Below are 18,491 nucleotides of genomic sequence, written 5' to 3'. Positions count from 1 at the left end.
TCATCAAACAGTCTGAACCACCGTGATACATTTGGAGCATTTTAGTCTAAGTTTGCACGGTCTAAACATTAGACAGTATTGATAAATATGGAGCATTGTGTCAGTGTGGTCACAGCCTTAATATTTGCCCTTACGTCCTGTATATACAATTGACCCAATGCATGTAGAGCTTGTATCTGGTAACGGAAGTTTTCAACACATTAATGGCAACATAAATTTAATAACAAAGCTTTTTTATGTATCTGCTTATTGTAGTCGGAAATAGAAGCACGGACAGAAAGGTTCAACTCGGTGAAGTCATCCGGACAGAAGCTGTGCAACTTCGGACATTATGCAGCTGATGAAATACGACTTGTTCTTTCTCATGCAGAAGAGGCCTGGGATTTGTTAATTCAGTCCTGGAGACAACAGAATGTCAAGTTGCGCCAAGCTCGTGATCTACAGGTAAAACTCACCTGGGTGGTAACATGCAAAAGAGAAGATGGGCAGCTTGTCCTGGAGCTGGTTGGAGCATGGCAGATATTGCCATTGAAAATCCTACTCACAACAATGCCCACAAGGTCTCGTCTACCTACATACTGCCGAAAATGAGCACTCTGTTTGCATCAGATGGTCCGGAATAAAATAATCGGCATTCACAAATATAATGGAGCTCATTAGTGACCAGTGACTGCTGTATTATATGGCTCAGTGCAAACCAGGTTGTATAGAACTGGATTAAGCTTTAGTGCATAAATCCTAATGCTGATTGTTGGATATCTTTCACAACTGATTGTTAATTCTGTATATCCATATTTTAATGTGTGCACTACCATTACAATCTTATTTTTATATTAATTTATTGTAGCAAAACCAATGTACATAATATAAATTCTATATTACTGATGGGCATCAGATCAAAAAGAGCCTAAAGACTTAATCCACCCTCATGTCCTTATGGCCAGAACAGGATGTAAACAGGCTTTTATTGTAATAATTATATTTTTTTGTTTTACAGACATTTATCAGCATTGTTGACCAAAACGAAAGCTGGCTGAACAGTAAAGAGGCTTTTCTGGCCAATGAAGATCTCGGGGTATGAGAATGTGCAATAGGCATACATATACATATTTATATATTGTACTGTGAACAGATACCTGCCCAGCCTGTCCAGTCTCCTGTTTCCTCACTTGTAGAATCCATAATAGTAATACATGTGGACCTCCGGTGACATGTGTCACACAGTATGCACAGTATAATAATACATGTGGACCTCCAGGAATGAGTGCCATATAGTATACACAGTATAATAATACATGTGGACCTCCGATGACATGTGTCACACAGTATGCACAGTATAATAATACATGTGGACCTCCAGTAATGAGTGCCACACCGTGTACACAGTATAATAATACATGTGGACCTCCGATGACATGTGCTATACAGTATACACAGTATAATAATACATGTGGACCTCCAATAATGAGTACAATACAGTATACACAGTATAATATTACATGTGGACCTCCAATAATGAGTACCATACAGTATACACAGTATAACAATACATGTGGACCTCCGATGACATGAGCCACACAGTATACACAGTATAATAATACATGTGGATCTCCGATGACATGTGTCACACAGTATACACAGTATAATAATACATGTGGACCTCCAGGAATGAGTGCCATATAGTATACACAGTATAATAATACATGTGGACCTCCGATGACATGTGTCACACAGTATACACAGTATAATAATACATGTGGATCTCCGATGACATGTGTCACACAGTATACACAGTATAATAATACATGTGGACCTCCAGGAATGAGTGCCATATAGTATACACAGTATAATAATACATGTGGACCTCCGATGACATGTGTCACACAGTATACACAGTATAATAATACATGTGGACCTCCGATGACATGTGTCACACAGTATACACAGTATAATAATACATGTGGCACCTCCGATAACATGTGCCACACAGTAAAATAATACATGTGGACCTCCAGTAACGAGTGCCGTACAGTATACACAGTATAATAATGCATGTGGACCTCCAGTAACGAGTGCCATACAGTATACACAGTATAATAATACATGTGGACTGTTACGCTCACGCCCGGACCGACTGGCGTGAGCATGATTAGTGATCCCACTGTACCATGAACCGAGGAGTGCCTGGAGGGGCGTAACTAAGTATCAACCCGATCCGACCAAGGTCGCACGGCGGCTAACGACTCCGTGAACCAAGGAGGAACCGAGCAGAGGGACCAGGTGCTATTCCAGGACAGACCCCGGTCACAGCTGTTGACCCACACCAGGGAATGCAGAAACAGGCAGGTTAGGCTGGCATGCAGACAGGTGGGTATTGGCAGGCACGGCTGGCATACAGACAGGTGGGTATTGGCAGGCACGGCTGGTATGCAGACGGGTGGGTACTGACAAGCACAGCTGGAGTGCAGACTGGGAAATACTGGCAAACACGGCTGGAGTGCAGACAGGTAGGTACTAGCAGGCTGGAGCGCAGGCTGGACAGAGTCCAGTACAGATTGGGAGACAGGAACAGAGCCACAGATGCGGTAAACAAGCAGAGCAAAGCGAAACCGCCGGAGCGGAGGACAAGGTGGAGCAGAGCGGAACCGCAGGTGCGGTGAACAAGGCAGAGCAGAGCGAAACCGCCGGAGCGGTGGACAAGGCAGAGCAAAGCGAAACCGCAGGTGCGGTGAGCAAGGCGAGCAGAGCAAAACCGCAGGTGCGGTGAACAAGGCAGAGCAGAGAGGAACAGCCGGAGTGGTAGGCTAGGCAGAGCAGAGGGGAACCCCCGGAGCGGTGAGCGAGCAGAGCAGAACTAAACTGCAGGTGCGGTGAACAAGGCAGAGCAGAGAGGAACCGCCGGAGCGGTGGGCAAGGCAGAGCGGAGGGGAACCGCTGGAGCGGTGAGCAAGGCAGAGCAGAACTAAACCGCAGGTGCGGTGAACAAGGCAGAGCAGAGAGGAACCGCCGGAGCGGTGAGCAAGCAAGAGCAGAGAGAAGCCACCGGAGCGGTGGGTAAGTCAGAGCAGAGAGAAGCCGCCGGAGCGGTGGGTAAGTCAGAGCACAGGGAAACCGCCGGAGCGGTGGGCAAGTCAGAGCAGAGGGAAACCGCCGGAGCGGTGGGCAAGTCAGAGCAGAGAGAAACCGCCGGAGCGGTGGGCAAGACAGAGCGGAGCGAAACCGCCGGAGCGGTGGACAAGGCAGAGCTGAGCAAAGCCGCCGGAGCGGTGGGTAAGGCAGAGCAGAGGGAAACCGCCGGAGCGGTGGGCAAGTCAGAGTAGAAGGAAACCGCCGGAGCGGTGGGCAAGACAGAGCGGAGCGAAACCGCAGGTGCGATGGACAAGGCAGAGCAGAGCAAAGCCGCCGGAGCGGTGGGTAAGGCAGAGCAGAGGGAAACCGCCGTAACGGTGGGCTAGTCAGAGCAGAGAGAAACCGCTGGAGCGGTGGGCAAGACAGAGCGGAGCGAAACCGCAGGTGCGGTGGACAAGGCAGAGAAGACAGGGCTCTGTTCACATGTAACAGACTGGGAAATACAGGAAGATACGGAGGAAGGGAAAAGGGACAAGCAGAACCAGATACACACAAGGTTCTTACTATGAAGTAGCGAGTGGACACAAAACTCACAAACAGAAGTACAGAGACAACGAGTAGGAGTTAGGTGCAGGTTCGGATACTGCAGGAAAAGGGAAGGTATGGACATAGAGACAAACAGGTAACAGGCTAGGATACAGTTCAGACAGGAACTGCTACTGCAAGAGATACAAGAACGAGCCTGGGAATACAGCCCCCAGACTGGCGGAAACAGACTAGAAGTCACAGGTAACAGGCCTGGGAATGCTGCCCCCAGAGTGGCAGAAACAGACTAGAAGTCAGAGATAACAGGACAGGACCGGGCAATACAGTTGCAAAGACAAACTGAGTGAAGGTGCTGCTCAGGCACCTCCTACTGGGTGCAGGGTGTTTAAATATCCAGTGACTCACAGCAATAGGCTGGAGACGCATTAGGGGTGCGCCCACAGCAGCTATAAGAATCAGGAAGTAACCGGGCCGCTGCCCTAAACAGTCAGTCAAGAGACGTGCACACAGCATGAACTGGAGCAGGGATTGCAGACTGGTCAGACAGGTAAGATTGCGGTCTTGCATAGTGGGAGGTGGTGCACTATGCAAGCACGCCGCCAGGGATGTTACATGGACCTTGAGTAATGAGTGCCACACAGTATACACAGTATAATAATGCATGTGGACCTCCAGTAGCAAGTGCCACACAGTATACACAGTGTTTATAGGGAGAAAAAGGGAGTCATAATGGCTTAAAAAATATACATATTTTATTAATGATAAGTTCATATAAAAAAATCAGCAGTTAAAGACAAAGTGCAGAATGGCTACAACAAACCAGTCCAACCACAGCCCAAGACAAAAAAATGCCTAGTACATTCTAAAGTTATGCAGAATTGCAAAAGCAGTACATAAAGTGCAATGTAGGTAAGGTAAGGTTCCACACACCCATGGCAGCTGGGTGCCAGGTAATCAATTATTCGCTAGTATCCTGTTAATGTATCTATAATAAGCCTATGGCTCCACGGACTTGAAAGGGTGATGGTTTTACCAATTTTGAGGGCTAAGGGCAGGCTGGCAACACAAAGGGCGCAGTGGCGTACCCCGATGCGCGTTTCGCGGCATCCACAGCCGCTTTCTCAAGGGGCAGTGGTGATTTGTCTGTAGAAGGACCTTTTTAAACCCATAGGGTCGGTCATGTGAGGCCTCACGTGACCGATCACATGGGAAGAGAGGGCGTGTGTGAATGTCTCCCAGATGCTGAGACGGCGCACGAGACTCCCTTTTTCTCCCTACAAACAAAGATTGTTGTGAGTCGGTATAGATTGGTGTTTAGGGGAAGTGCGGTTTCCCATTTACACCTTAATGTTGACATTTGGGCTTTTCTGCTATTCACAGTATACACAGTGTAATAATACATGCGGACCACCATTAGCGAGTGCCATACAGTATACACAGTATAATAATACATGTGGATCTCCACTAACGAGTGCCGCACAGTATATACAGTATAATAATACATGTGGACCTCGAGTAACGAGTGCCATACAGTATACACAGTATAATAATGCATGTGGACCTCCAGTAGCGAGTGCCACACAGTGTACACAGTGTAATAATACATATGGACCTCCAGTAATGAGTGCCACACAGTATACACAGTATAATAATGCATATGGCACCTCTGATGACATGTGCCATACAGTATACACAATATAATAGTAAATGTGGGACCTCCTATATCAGCTGCCATACACTATACACAATATAACAATACATGTGAACCTCCAATAATGAGTGCCATACACTATGCACAGTTTAATAATGCATGTGGACCTCTGATAATGACTGCCATACACCATACACAGTATAATGACACGTGGGACTTCCAGTGTTGGACCTGGGTGGCAACAGTAACACTAACTCTGGGCCCCACTGTTCATCTTCATGCAAATATAACATTACCCTCATTCACTAAGTTCCCTCTGCTTCTATGTAATAATATATCGAGTAGTTTGTTGGATGAATGACGATTAGCTGTTTTGTCTGTACATAGAGAATCAAATGTATTGGACAAAACTACTGCCAATGTTGGGGGTTAAATGGCTCACTCCAGCACAAGGGGCCCACCGGAGGATACACCTGTTCCCCTGTGAGCAAGTTTGACCCTGGACTTCCAATAACATGTGGCTTACAGTATACACAGTATAAGAGTATGTGTGGGGCTTCCAATGACTTGTGGCATCCAATATACATAGTCATCAGCTTCGTACAGCCCCTTCAGGGGCAACTAGAGCATACAAATGCCAAAGCTGAATATAGACTTCTTCCCAAAATTTTCAGAGTAAAGAATAACTATATACTATGTATAACTTTCAATAGAATAGGGGACAATTTATTGATTGCTGAGGCGCTGGCCATTGGGACCCCCGTCTACACCAATCCCAAGAACTGGGACCTGCAATGACCAGTCTGAGTGGAACGGATGTCGAGCATATGCATTCGTACATCCATTTAATTTTCCTTCATACATGTATCACTCAAGATACTGAAAAAACACACATAGTTTTGCCTATACAGGCTTCTTCAGGGGCTGGGGCTATACTGGGGCTACAGTATAACCCAGCCCCCTGAGGAAGCCATAGGAAACTTGTTGGGGAGCCTATATGAGTGGTTTTTTTTAGTATCTTGAGTGATACCTGTATGAAAAAAAATGAAATGGATGTACCTGAAAAGTGCTATATAGATTCATGGACTGCACCCATGATCTAGAGAAGAAAGCATAGGCTCACGAATAGGTTGAACTTTCTTATCAATTGGGGAAGGGTTCCAATATTAGGAACCACGTTTAGATATTGGAACAATACAGGTTCACTCTAGTAATTTTAAATATGGACCACCTTTAATGTAAATTAATAAAAGTCATGTTTTATTGCATCCCTTAATTAGGGTTTATTTACCTTCTGGGTAATTTGTTGAGTGGGTGGTCCAACAACTCTATATAGCACACATCATCGGGGGATTGTCATTCCCTGCCCGCATGCCATTAATAGCGTGAATGTACTTTTTAGATAGTGGGTCCCCTAATGGAGATGGGCCATATGAGCCAGAACACAGAACGACTCTATAGACAAGCGCTTACTCTGGCAGACTCGGCCAGTCCATGCATTACAGCCAGTGGGAAGTAACTACTATTTGGCACATATATTCTTCTCTGCGTCCATCATTTTATCATGTCTTTATTTTTTTACAATGCAGATTGGATCTCCTACAACCCCTGGCAAAAATTATGGAATCACCGGGCTTGGAGGATGTTCATTCAGTTGTTTAATGTTGTTGAAAAGAAGCAGATCACAGACATGGCACAAAACTAAAGTCATTTTAAATAGCAACTTTAGGGCTTTAAGAAACACTAAAAGAAATCAAGATTAAAAATGTGGTACTCAGTAAGGGTAATTTTTTTCAGACCAAGCAGAGGGAAAAAATTATGGAATCACTCAATTCTGAGGAAAAAAATCTGGAATCACCCTGTAAATTTTCATTTCCAAAACTAACACCTGCATCAAAATAGATCTGTTCGTTAGTCTGCATCTAAAAAGGAGTGATCACACCTTGGAGAGCTGTTGCACCAAGTGGACTGACATAAATCATGGCTTCAACATGAGAGATGTCAATTGAAACAAAGGATAGGTTTATCAAACTCTTAAAAATCATCACGCAACGTTGCAAAAGATGTTGGTTGTTCACAATCAGCTGTGTCTAAAATCTGGACCAAATACAAACAACATGGGAAGATTGTTAAAGGCAAACATACTGGTAGACCAAGGAAGACATCAAAGCGTCAAGACCGAAAACTTAAAGCAATATGTCTCCAAAACAGGAAATGCACAACAAAACAAATCAGGAACGAATGGGAGGAAACTGGAGTCAATGTCTGTGACCGAACTGTAAGAAACCGCCTAAAGGAAATGGGATTTACATACAGAAAAGCTAAACATAAGCCATCATTAACACCTAAACAGAAAAAAACAAGGTTACAATGGGCTAAGGAAAAGCAATCGTGGACTGTGGATGACTGGATGAAAGTCATATTCAGTGATGAATCGCGAATCTGCATTGGGCTAGGTGATGATGCTGGAACTTTTGTTTGGTGCCGATCCAATGAGATTTATAAAGATGACTGCATGAAGAGAACATGCAAATTTCCTCAGTCATTGATGATATGGGGCTGTATGTCAGGTAAAGGCACTGAGGAGATGGCTGTCATTACATATTCAATAAATGCCCAAGTTTACATTGATATTTTGGACAGTTTTCTTATCCCATCAATTGGGAGGATGTTTGGGGATGATGACATCATTTTTCAAGATGATAATGCATCCTGCCATAGAGCAAAAACGGTGAAAACATTCCTTGAAAGAAGACACATAAGGTCAATGCAAATAGTTCGGATCTCAATCCAATTGAAAATCTTTGGTGGAAGTTGAAGAAAATGGTCCATGACAAGGCTCCAACCTGCAAAGCTGATCTGGCAACAGCAATCAGAGAAAGTTGGAGCCAGATTGATGAAGAGTACTGTTTGTCACTCATTAAGTCCATGCCTCAGAGACTGCAAGCTGTTATTAAAGCCAGAGGTGGTGCAACAAAATACTAGTGATGTATTATTTCTTTTAGTGTTTCTTAAAGCCCTAAAGTTGGCATTTGAAATGACTTTAGTTTTGTGCCATGTCTGTGATCTGCTTTTTTTCAACAACATTAAACTACTGAATGAACATCCTCTGAGCCCGGTGATTCCATAATTTTTGCCAGGGGTTGTATATATGACCATGTTATGGCAGCATCCAAGCTCACTCTTTACAATCCAGACTGCAACAGATATTACGTCATTTCCATAACTATAAATTATCGCTTTTAACCAAGTTTATTGCTTTTTTATGCCAGTCATGTTCTTTCATTTCTAAGGCAGCGAACCAATACAGCTCACTAGAGAATATGTTGTGGCTTTTTTTTTTTGCTGTCTGAATAGTGGGTGGTCTCGCTTTGATAATTAAAATGCAATATTCCTATGACTGGTTATGTCATTAGCAGAGCAGGAACAACAAAACGTTTGCCTGCCCGCCCGCCTGCAATAAAAGTGGTTTTCTGTTTAAAGGTTAGATCACAAACCCCAAAAAAAGGAAAGTGGCTGCACGTTTGTTTTGGCTGATGACCTTGAATTTTAGAGGCATTTATAGTATATATTTAAGGAGAGCCCAGTCTGCTGACCATATATTTTATTGTATTGTAAAACAACAAGTTCAAAAAGTTATAGAGAATGGCTATAATGGGTACAATATAATAGAGGGATGTCAGTAGAAGATACAGCACTGGGTGCCATCTGACAACAGGGCAAATGAGGGCATGAATGCGAGATCAGAATATACAGGGGTTCTGTAACTGTGTAATCACATACAGTTGTGCTCAAAAGTTTACATACCCCGGCAGAATTTTTCCTTTCTTGGCCTTGTTTCAGAGAATATGAATGATAACAAAAAAACTTTTTCTCCACTCATGGTTATTGGTTGGGTGAAGCCATTTATTGTCAAACTACTGTGTTTTCTCTTTTTAAATCTTAATGATAACCAAAAACATTCAAATGACCCTGATCAAAAGTTCACATACCCCAGTTCTTAATACCGTGTACTGCCCCCTCTAACATCAATGACAGCTTGACATCTTTTGTGGTAGTTGTGGATGAGGTTCTTTATTTTCTCAGATGGTAAAGTTGCCCATTCTTCTTGGCAAAAAGCCTCCAGTTCCTGTAAATTCCTGGGCTGTCTAGCATGAACTGCGCGCTTGAGATCTCCCCAGAGTGGCTCAAAGATATTGAGGTCAGGAGACTGAGATGGCCACTCCAGAACATTCACTTTTTTCTGCTGTAGCCAATGACAGGTCGACTTGGCCTTGTGTTTTGGATCATTGTCGTGTTGGAACGTTAAAATACATCCCATGCGCAGCTTCCGGGCTGATGAGTGCAAATTTGCCTCCAGTATTTGCTGATAACGTGCTGCATTCATCTTTCCTTCAACTTTTACCAAGTTTCCTGTGCCTTTGTAGCTCGCACATCCCCAAAACATCAGCGATCCACCTCCGTGCTTTACTGTAGGAATGGTGTTCCTTTCATCATAGGCCTTGTTGACCTCTCTCCAAATGTAACCTTTATGGTTGTGGCCAAAAAGTTCAATTTTGGTCTCATCACTCCAAATTACCTTGTTCCAGAAGTTTTGAGGCTTGTCTCTGTGCTGTTTGGCGTATTGTAGGCGAGATACTTTATTAGCATTTGCACAGTAATGGCTTTCTTCTGGCGAATCGACCATGCAGCCCATTTTTGCTCCTTATTATGCATCTTGAAACAGCAACACCGCTAGTTTTCAGAGAGTACTGAATTTCAGCTGATGTTATTTGTGGGTTTTTCTTTGCATCCCAAACAATTTTCCTGGCAGTTGTGGCCGAAATCTTTGTTGGTCTACCTGACAGTGGTTTGGTTTTTATAGAGCCCCTGATTTTCCATTTGTTAATCACAGTTTGAATGCTGCTGACTGACATTATCAATTCCTTGGGTATTTTTTTGTATCCCTTTCCTGTGTTATACAGTTCAACTACCTTTTCCCGTAGATCCGTTGACAATTCTTTTGCTTTCCCCATGACTCACAATCCAGAAACGTCAGTGGCTGGATGGAGGATGCAAGAGTCTGTCTGGATCCCAGAAACTCACTCAGCTTTTATGCACACACACTGATTACAAGCAAACAGGTCACAGGTGAGAATGTTACCTTTAGTAGCCATTCAAACCCATTTGTTTCAAATTCTGTGCATGTTATCAGGCCAAAATAACCAGGGTATGTGAACTTTTGATCAGGGTCATTTGGATGTTTTTTGGTTGTCATTAAGATTTAAAAAGAGAAACACAGTAGTTTGACATCAAATGGCTTCACCCAACCAATAACCATGAGTGGAGAAAAAGTTTTTTTGTTATCATTCATATTCCCTGAAACAAGGCCAAGAAAGGAAAAATTCTGCCGGGGTATGTAAACTTTTGAGCACAGTTGTAGGTCTGCATAGCAGCTGTTTTGATCAAGAATATTGGCAAAGCAGCTTTATGTTTCATTTAGATACCTAGGAACCCTAAGAAATAGTTCAGTTTACAAATTGTCTCTTTAAAGATGAAGAGGACGAGAACTCTATCGCCCCTTATTATAAGTGGCAATCCTAAAAATCAATATCGACCCTTTGCCGCATGACTTAGGATAAAAGCCAAAGCAGACACTCTATTTACAGATACATGTTTCAGGGTATTTGCCCCTCATAAGTGCAAAGAGGTCTGATTTGGCTGGATGAGAAGCCACTGAGGGGTAACAAATATGTATATACCCCTTAAAGGGAATCTGTCACCAGGTTTTTGCCATCTAATCTGAAACCAACATAATATAGAGACCGAGACCCTGATTCCAGCGATGCGTCACTTACTTGGCTGCTTGTTGCAGCTTTGATAAAAATTACTGTTTTTTCGACATGTGATGATTATCACTAGAGGACTAATAAACCGGCTGCCATGTAGTCCTCCATATTCATGAGCTCGGTATAACCCCGCCCCCATCACTGATTGGCAGCTTTTTGCCTATGCACAGTGTACACTGAAAGCTGCCAATCAGTTGGGTGGGCGGGGTCATTGAGAGCTCAGCATTCTGAGAACTGCTAGGTTTGCAGCAGAGTAAGTAGAGATTTTATCAAAATGACAGGAAGCAGCCCAATAAGTGACACATCGCTGGAATTGGGATCTTTGCCCCTACATCATGCTGCTTTAAGATGTGGTAGCAAAAAATCCGGTGACAGATTCCCATTTAGTTAGTGGATTAGGCAATGTCATATGATCGCAGATAGTTTAGTGTAGTTGGTGATCATCTGGCTACATCATTTGTGCCTATCTAAGCAGTTCAATCACAAACTGTATACATACACCACAAATACACTAAACTACGCTACAAATCTGGCCACATCTGACCACAAGTGAGTTCTCCTCTGGAAAGGTTGTTATTCTAAATGTTTAAATCTAAATTATTTTTATTGTAGGACTCAGTCACCAGTGTAGAAAGCCTTCAGAACAAGCATGAGAAGTTTCAAAAGGCTCTTGATGCCCAGATGGGCAAAATTGACGAAATGGAAGCATTTGCCAAACAGCTAATAGACAATCAACATTACGACTCTGAGAACATTGCCTATAAATGCCAGGCCGTGCTGGAGAGGTAAGAATAAAGTCCCAAGTAACTTGACAAACAAACTTTTCTTTTAGCTGATTGGAGCTTGCTGCTGTAATAAGGTTTGTATCATTGAGTTTAATGTGTAAGATGACTTTGCGGTGGTGTGAAACATTAGAGGTACTCATGCTCCCGCTTTTGCGATAGATACCCCCCCAAATTTTTTTTTTAGTTATACATGTGTGTGTGTTTGTGTAGATATAGGTATGTATATATTTTTTTAACAATAGGATCATATGACCGACAGATGCACACCTATTCAGTGGCATTTTTTAGAGTTATACATCAGGAGATCCTGACAGTATAAAGTAGGAAATTCAGAATAATAAATGTGCTTACGTGATATATTCAATTAAAATACCAGTATCTCAGCTTTTAGCCATGGGGTTTTATTATCACTTGCTTCACCGATTTTAGAGTATTATTTGTTTCCTCTCCAGAAAAAAGAAACTCCTGAACTTGTCCGAGGCTCGTAAGAAGAAACTTGAGGAGTCCAGACAGCTGCAGAAATTTCTCAAGAGCTCGTACGAGGTCTGGTCATGTCGAAAGCTAGTATAGTCAGTAGGATACTCAATAACAACAATAATCTTAGGGATTCTGGGGTCCGATGCCTCTCAGCAGAACAAAGTAGCATAGCATGATCAGAAGTGTCATTTATCTTTCTGCTGATATCTTCGGCTGATTGTAAATGGTGTCCTAGCTAAGGAAAATGTCTTATCTGGTGTAGAAAACACATTCTCAATTCATTTAGACCCTCAACTGTTAGCTAGAGCTGAAAGTTCATGTAAAGAATTCTTCTTGCTCTATATAAAAATATCTCAGTGAAAACAAAGCGCTGTCCAGGTAAAAACAACTGTCTAATACTTTAGTTTCCCTTCATTATCAATAGAGGGAAAATGAACACTTTTTGACAGGTTTTCCCACGGAACTTAGGGAACCTTTCTGATCGCAAGTGTCACGGAAATGTGCCGAAGTTACCAATCTGCCATAGCAGTCACAAATAAAATAAAATAAAGTTTGTGACGCCATGGTGCACTTAATTAACGTCTGCTTCCTGGTATTGTGATGTAATGTGGTGCACTCTAAATAGTCCAGAAAACAGGGAGGCCAGGGGGGCTGTTGATAACTTTTACTTGTTGCACGAATACACAGGTACATCCAGATAAATGATGATTTAACAGAGATTCAATTCCAATTGCAGCAATCACAGTTTCTTTCCAGTAAAGTAATGCCGATATATAAATGGTGTAGAGATTTCTGAGCTTCAACTTCTGCTAATATGCACAGTTTTTATCACACAGCTGTTTGAAGCTGAGGCAGTGGCTCCCTTACCTGCTCCTTCAGCTTCCCTAGGATTACTCACTCTCAAACACAAGTTGTGTTCACTGATAAATAAAGGATGTAGAAGCCAAACTGTCCTAATCTTATGGCAGAAATGCTTTTTTTCAGCCAAATGTACACTTGGGTCCATTTTAAAAAAATAACTTCATTACTAAGCACATCATATGTCCATCTTTTATGCTAGGTGGGTGCCTGGATGCTTGAGAAGAACAGCATTGCCATGGATGATAGCTGGAGAGACCCCAGCAACCTTCAGACCAAGCTTCAGAAACATCAAACATTTGAGGCAGAGATTAAAGCAAATCGCAATCGACTGGACAGCATAAGAGCTGTAAGGAAATTATAGCAATGCTTTGTGCATAGATGAAAAAGTGATGTCAAGAAATCTGTACTTCTAAAATGTCACCTGTTTAACTGCATTGATATTGGAACTGGAGTCCTATGAGAAAACAAAATGATTTTGGTAAAAAAAATAGATCAATAGATGCAGCATTCTTTGAAAAAATTGATATTTTTAATAAGTGTGACAATTTAAAATTTTGCTTGGTTTGTACATAAAACATAACAAGTTACAGAATTTAGGATCATATAAGTGGTTTAATAAATATATAAAATGTCTTGACTAAATATAGGGAAACCTATTTGCCAGTTCAAAAGTAAAAATTGGTCATTTACATGTTGGGTGCCAAAACAAAGACTATACTACAAAAGACCAGTTTCAAAGACTAAAAGATCCCGTACATATTACAAAGCTGTAGGCTGGGGTCTAAGGGATAATGTTTCTTCTTGTGGAGACTTATAAGCCATGCATGCTCCTCTGGGAAATTAAATATGCAAATTGTCTCTTCAGAGAGGAAGAAGACTAGAATTCTAGCATCACCTATTGGAAGCAGCTATCGTGGATATTGACTTTCAGGATCGCTGCTTCCAATAGGTGGCGTTAGCGTTCTAGTCCTCATCCTCTCTGAAGAGACAATATGTATATTTACAGCTGTAGGCTGAAAGATTGTTTGATCGACTGCTATATCCCCCGACCACAGAAACACTCAGCTTGGCCGATTGCTCTTGCGCTCCCTACGAGAATCTCCTCTGGCAGCAGTTTATCTCAGTGTCGAACAAAAGCATTGGCAATTGGAATTTCAAAGTGCCGATCTTTCTTTCTCCCAACATCATCTGTTGGGGGAGAGTCAGGAGGCCTCTGTACACATTAGACTGTCAGCCGATCCCGCCCATTTTGGTCTAATATGTCTAAGGACTTTTAGGCAGTCTAGATAAGCTTAAACTGTAGTACAAGACTAAGATTGGATAGATGATGAACTTTTCACACTTATTAAAAAATGTAGATATTAGAGGAAACCTGTTACATTGAACATGCAGTCTGATCTGCCAGCAGAATACTATAAAGAAGGAGGGATTGGGAAAATCCAGAGTATTTGCATTTTATTTAGTGGGGTCTAAGGGGTAATGTTTCTCCTTGTGGAGAGTGACAAGCCAGGCCTGGCATGTCAAAGTGACACTCTAACTTGCCAGGTTTTTCTTGTCACGCTCCAGAAGGAGAAACGTTACCCCTTAGACCACAGTCTAGAGCATCTCAACTAGCCAAATCAGATCTCACACCTTGCACTGATGAGAGGCAACACCCTGAAACACGGTGGATTTTGCATTCGAGTGGGTGGTCCTAATCATTGATTACCATCAGTGTATGCTCCTCATACAGGGTCGGTTGTCATTCATTGGTCAGGACCACCCGCTTAACTTCTAATCCCAGAATGAGCAGGGATTTCAATGAAAAAAATCAAAATATATGGACTCTTTTGCCAATCTGCTCAGCTCTTCTTGCTCCAAATCATTGTGCTGTAGACAGCACAGCATTTCCAGCTTACCTTTGTTTACTACAGGGGATGATTTCTTTTCATTTTCAATATGCAGAGAACACTAGCACCACAATTCAGCCTTGCGTCACTAAATATCAATTCAGCACTTCCAGAATATAACTTCCAGAAAAACGCTCTGGAGATACTTCAGTGTAGTGGGCATACTATCAATTAAAAAATTCTACCCAACTAAAATGCACCAACACTGAATATAATCGAACATATAAAAGTACATGAAAATACGTAAAACTGATATCACTAGACTGACCCTCGACTTTTGCATCAATCCACATAATACTTACTGTCTGGCATAGGTTGTCATGCATGTTCAATCCAAGGAAGCAGCAATCTTCCCTCTTCACATGTAACGCATTCTCTCCATCATACTATCCACTTTTGAGGACCAAACAAAAGGCAAAAATTGTACTTTTTCTAAGCCAAAAAGTCTGGAAGTGGTCAATTAATGTGTATTATATGGATTATTGCATCCATTGATTTTTTTTTCAATCACAAGACTATGTCTCATCAACACTTATGGTCGTTGAAACCACAAGTAGATGTCTCGTCAACACTTATGGTCGTTGAAACCACAAGTAGATGTCTCGTCAACACTTATGGTCATTGAAACCACAAGTAGATGTCTTGTCAACACTAATGGTCGTTGAAACCACAAGTACATGTCTCGTCAACACTTATGGTCGTTGAAGCCGTAACTTTTGGTGTGAGCCAAAGCTGTCCGCGTTCAATAAAAAAAAAGTCAACATGTCAAAAACCTGTATTGAGTGATTATGGTTATTGTGGAAACATAAGCTTTGGTCCTTTTCACGTCAGCCATAAAAACAAGTCCCTTCAGGGGAAGTTCACACCAGGCTGATGTATTGTAGAAATTTCATCAAAAGTTATGTTTATTTGAATGGGGCTTTCTGAAATCCATACACAACCCCATTCAGATGTACTGTATGGAATAGATTTTTTTGTTTGGAAACATTTCTGGAATTAATCTGCTATATGTGAATATACCCTTATGGCCTACTTTACAGGAGGAGATAAAATGTCTCTGCATCTCCTAATTTTAAGAGTGGTTAGATTTTAAAGGGAAACTTATAAAATATTGAAAGATTGCTGTAGACATAAGACATGACTGAAGGCATTTTTAGGTCTTATTATTACACACACTTTACTCGGTGATCTTGAATTTTTCAGGATGGGGAGAAGATGTTGCAATCTAATCATTATGCTTCTGATATCATCCAAACAAGACTTGATGAAATGGAGGAACTCTGGGTTGAGCTGTTGGAAAAATGTACCGAAAAGGCAAACAAACTGCAGGCTGCCTATAAGGTGACAGAACAATGTCGGCTACACCCCAAGTACATTTTCCAGTAGTGGAGCTTTTGTCTTTTATTATGATGCCATGAATTATAATCTGGGCACTCCTCTATCTTGTATCATCCAGGCACTGCAATTTCAGCGAAGTTTAGAGGACATTGAAAAGTGGCTGGACCAAGTGGAAGCCAGGCTGGACGCTGCTAATAAAGGTAAAGAGCTCATGACACTTGAGAATCTTGGAGAGCTTGAAGAAAACATCACTAGCCACGGAGAGAGACTCCAAGGTCTGGCAGATAAAACTCGTGAATTCCGACAGGAGGGTCACTTCCTGGCAGATGAAATAGAAGACAGAGTTCGGATTCTAGTTCACAGGTTTGTCATTGGTTATGACTTTATACTGTTTGCTTTTATTTTTGGGCTTGATTTTGCCAGCAGTCACATTTTTTTTAATTCTAATAATAATTCTATATTTGGGGCAAATGATCTAATACTGAAACCCAACGGGCTGTTACGGGCCCGGATGGTGGAACCTCTGTGCTTCGGTGCAAGGAGGGACCAGAGGGGCATAACTAAGTGCCTACTCGGACCGACCCAGGTCACACGGCGACTTAGTCGACTCCGTGAACCAGGGAGGGACCGGGCAGGTGAACCAGGTGCCACTCTGGGACCGACCTTGTGTGAGAGCAGGTGACTCCCATGGGTCAAATGACAGAAGCTGACCGGTACAGCGGATGAGCACGGTAGGAAGGCTGGTGGGTGGTCCGGGTAGGCAAGCAGGCGGGTACGGCGGATAGCCAGACAGGTGCACCGGGTAGGCAAGCTGGCGGGCATGGCAGGTAACTGGCAGGTGCTCCAGGTAGGCTGGCTGGCGGGCACGACAGGTAACTGGCAGGTGCTCCAGGTAGGCTGGCTGGTGGGTACGGCAGGTTACTGGCAGGTGTTCTAGGTAGGCAGGCTGGCGGGCACGACAGGTAACAGGCAGGTGCTCCAGGTAGGCTGGCTGACGGGCACGGCAGGTTACTGACAGGTGCTCCGGGTAGGCAGGCTGGCGGGCATGGCAGGATACTGACAGGCTGGCGGGCAGGACTGATAGACTGGCGGGCTGGACTGTTAGACAGACTGACGGGCTGAACTGACAGGCAGCGGGACCTGAGGGCTGAGGAAAGTGTTAGCACACAAAACAACAACCTTGCAAAGGCACCTCCATTTTGGAGGAGGTGCCTTATAAAGGGGAAGTCCTCCAGCCATTGGCCAGGGACTCTTTAGGACGGCACGCGCGGCCCCTTTAAGAGGGAGGGAGCACACGCGCGCCCTAAGCACAGTGCCCGGGAAGCTGTGCATGGTGTGTGCCACAGCAGCAGCAGGAGGGGAGCAGGAAGACGCCGGACCAGGACTGCGGCGGTGAGGGGAACGGCGTCTCTGCCCGGCAGGAGGCTGAGACGCCGATGCTACACGGTTTAATTGGTGGACGTCCAAGTGAAGACGATATCATACAAACAGTTGATTCCAGCACCATAGATTCTTTTTGGGTGCTGGAATAAATGCTCTATGGGATAACAATGCAAAAATCCTGTCCACAAAGTTCCAAACAGAAACACCCTAATTTTACTTTAAAGTGAATGTGTCAGCAGGTTTTTGTTTTGTAATCTGAGGGCAGCATGAGAAACTGATTTCAGCGATGCGTCACTTATTAGGCTGTGTGCTGTTGTTTCAATACAATGAAGGTTTCATCAGCAGGAGATTATCACTGCCAGACTAGCTGCCAGGTGCTTCCTGGTCTAACCATGCCCCCACCACTGATTAGCAGCTTACTGTCAATAGAGAGCTGTGCTGTGGGCCGGGTTAGATTTCTGAGCTCTGCTACATGCTCTGATTGTATCACAACAGCTACACCCAGTAAACTAAGTGATATATCGTTGGAATCAGGATCTCTTTCTCTACAGTATGCTGATCTCAGATGAGGTAGCAAAAACCTGGTGATAGATTTCCTTTAAAGGGTTTCCCTTTAAAGGGATTTTATTAGCCCAAACTGTATAAATGGAGCACCTGGACTTGC

The 18,491-nt window shown here is 43.1% G+C and overlaps 1 protein-coding gene across 2 annotated transcripts in view; it reads left to right on the top strand.

Annotated features, from left to right (window-relative positions):
- The window catches only part of SPTBN5 (spectrin beta, non-erythrocytic 5), a 466,593-nt gene that overhangs the window by 391,391 nt on the left and 56,711 nt on the right, over positions 1-18,491 (top strand). For both annotated transcript variants that reach the window (XM_073638836.1, XM_073638835.1), the window contains exons 45-51: positions 256-444; positions 998-1,075; positions 11,707-11,879; positions 12,332-12,422; positions 13,417-13,563; positions 16,310-16,447; positions 16,563-16,807. In XM_073638836.1, the coding sequence (XP_073494937.1) occupies positions 256-444; positions 998-1,075; positions 11,707-11,879; positions 12,332-12,422; positions 13,417-13,563; positions 16,310-16,447; positions 16,563-16,807 (1,061 nt within the window). The remainder of the gene's footprint in view (positions 1-255; positions 445-997; positions 1,076-11,706; positions 11,880-12,331; positions 12,423-13,416; positions 13,564-16,309; positions 16,448-16,562; positions 16,808-18,491) is intronic.

The sequence above is a fragment of the Phyllobates terribilis genome, unplaced genomic scaffold (genome assembly GCF_046119375.1).
Source record: "Phyllobates terribilis strain yellow unplaced genomic scaffold, ASM4611937v1 Scaffold_7__3_contigs__length_470593459, whole genome shotgun sequence".
NCBI classification, from domain to species: domain Eukaryota; kingdom Metazoa; phylum Chordata; class Amphibia; order Anura; family Dendrobatidae; genus Phyllobates; species Phyllobates terribilis.
This window is presented reverse-complemented; position numbering and strand designations above follow the sequence as displayed.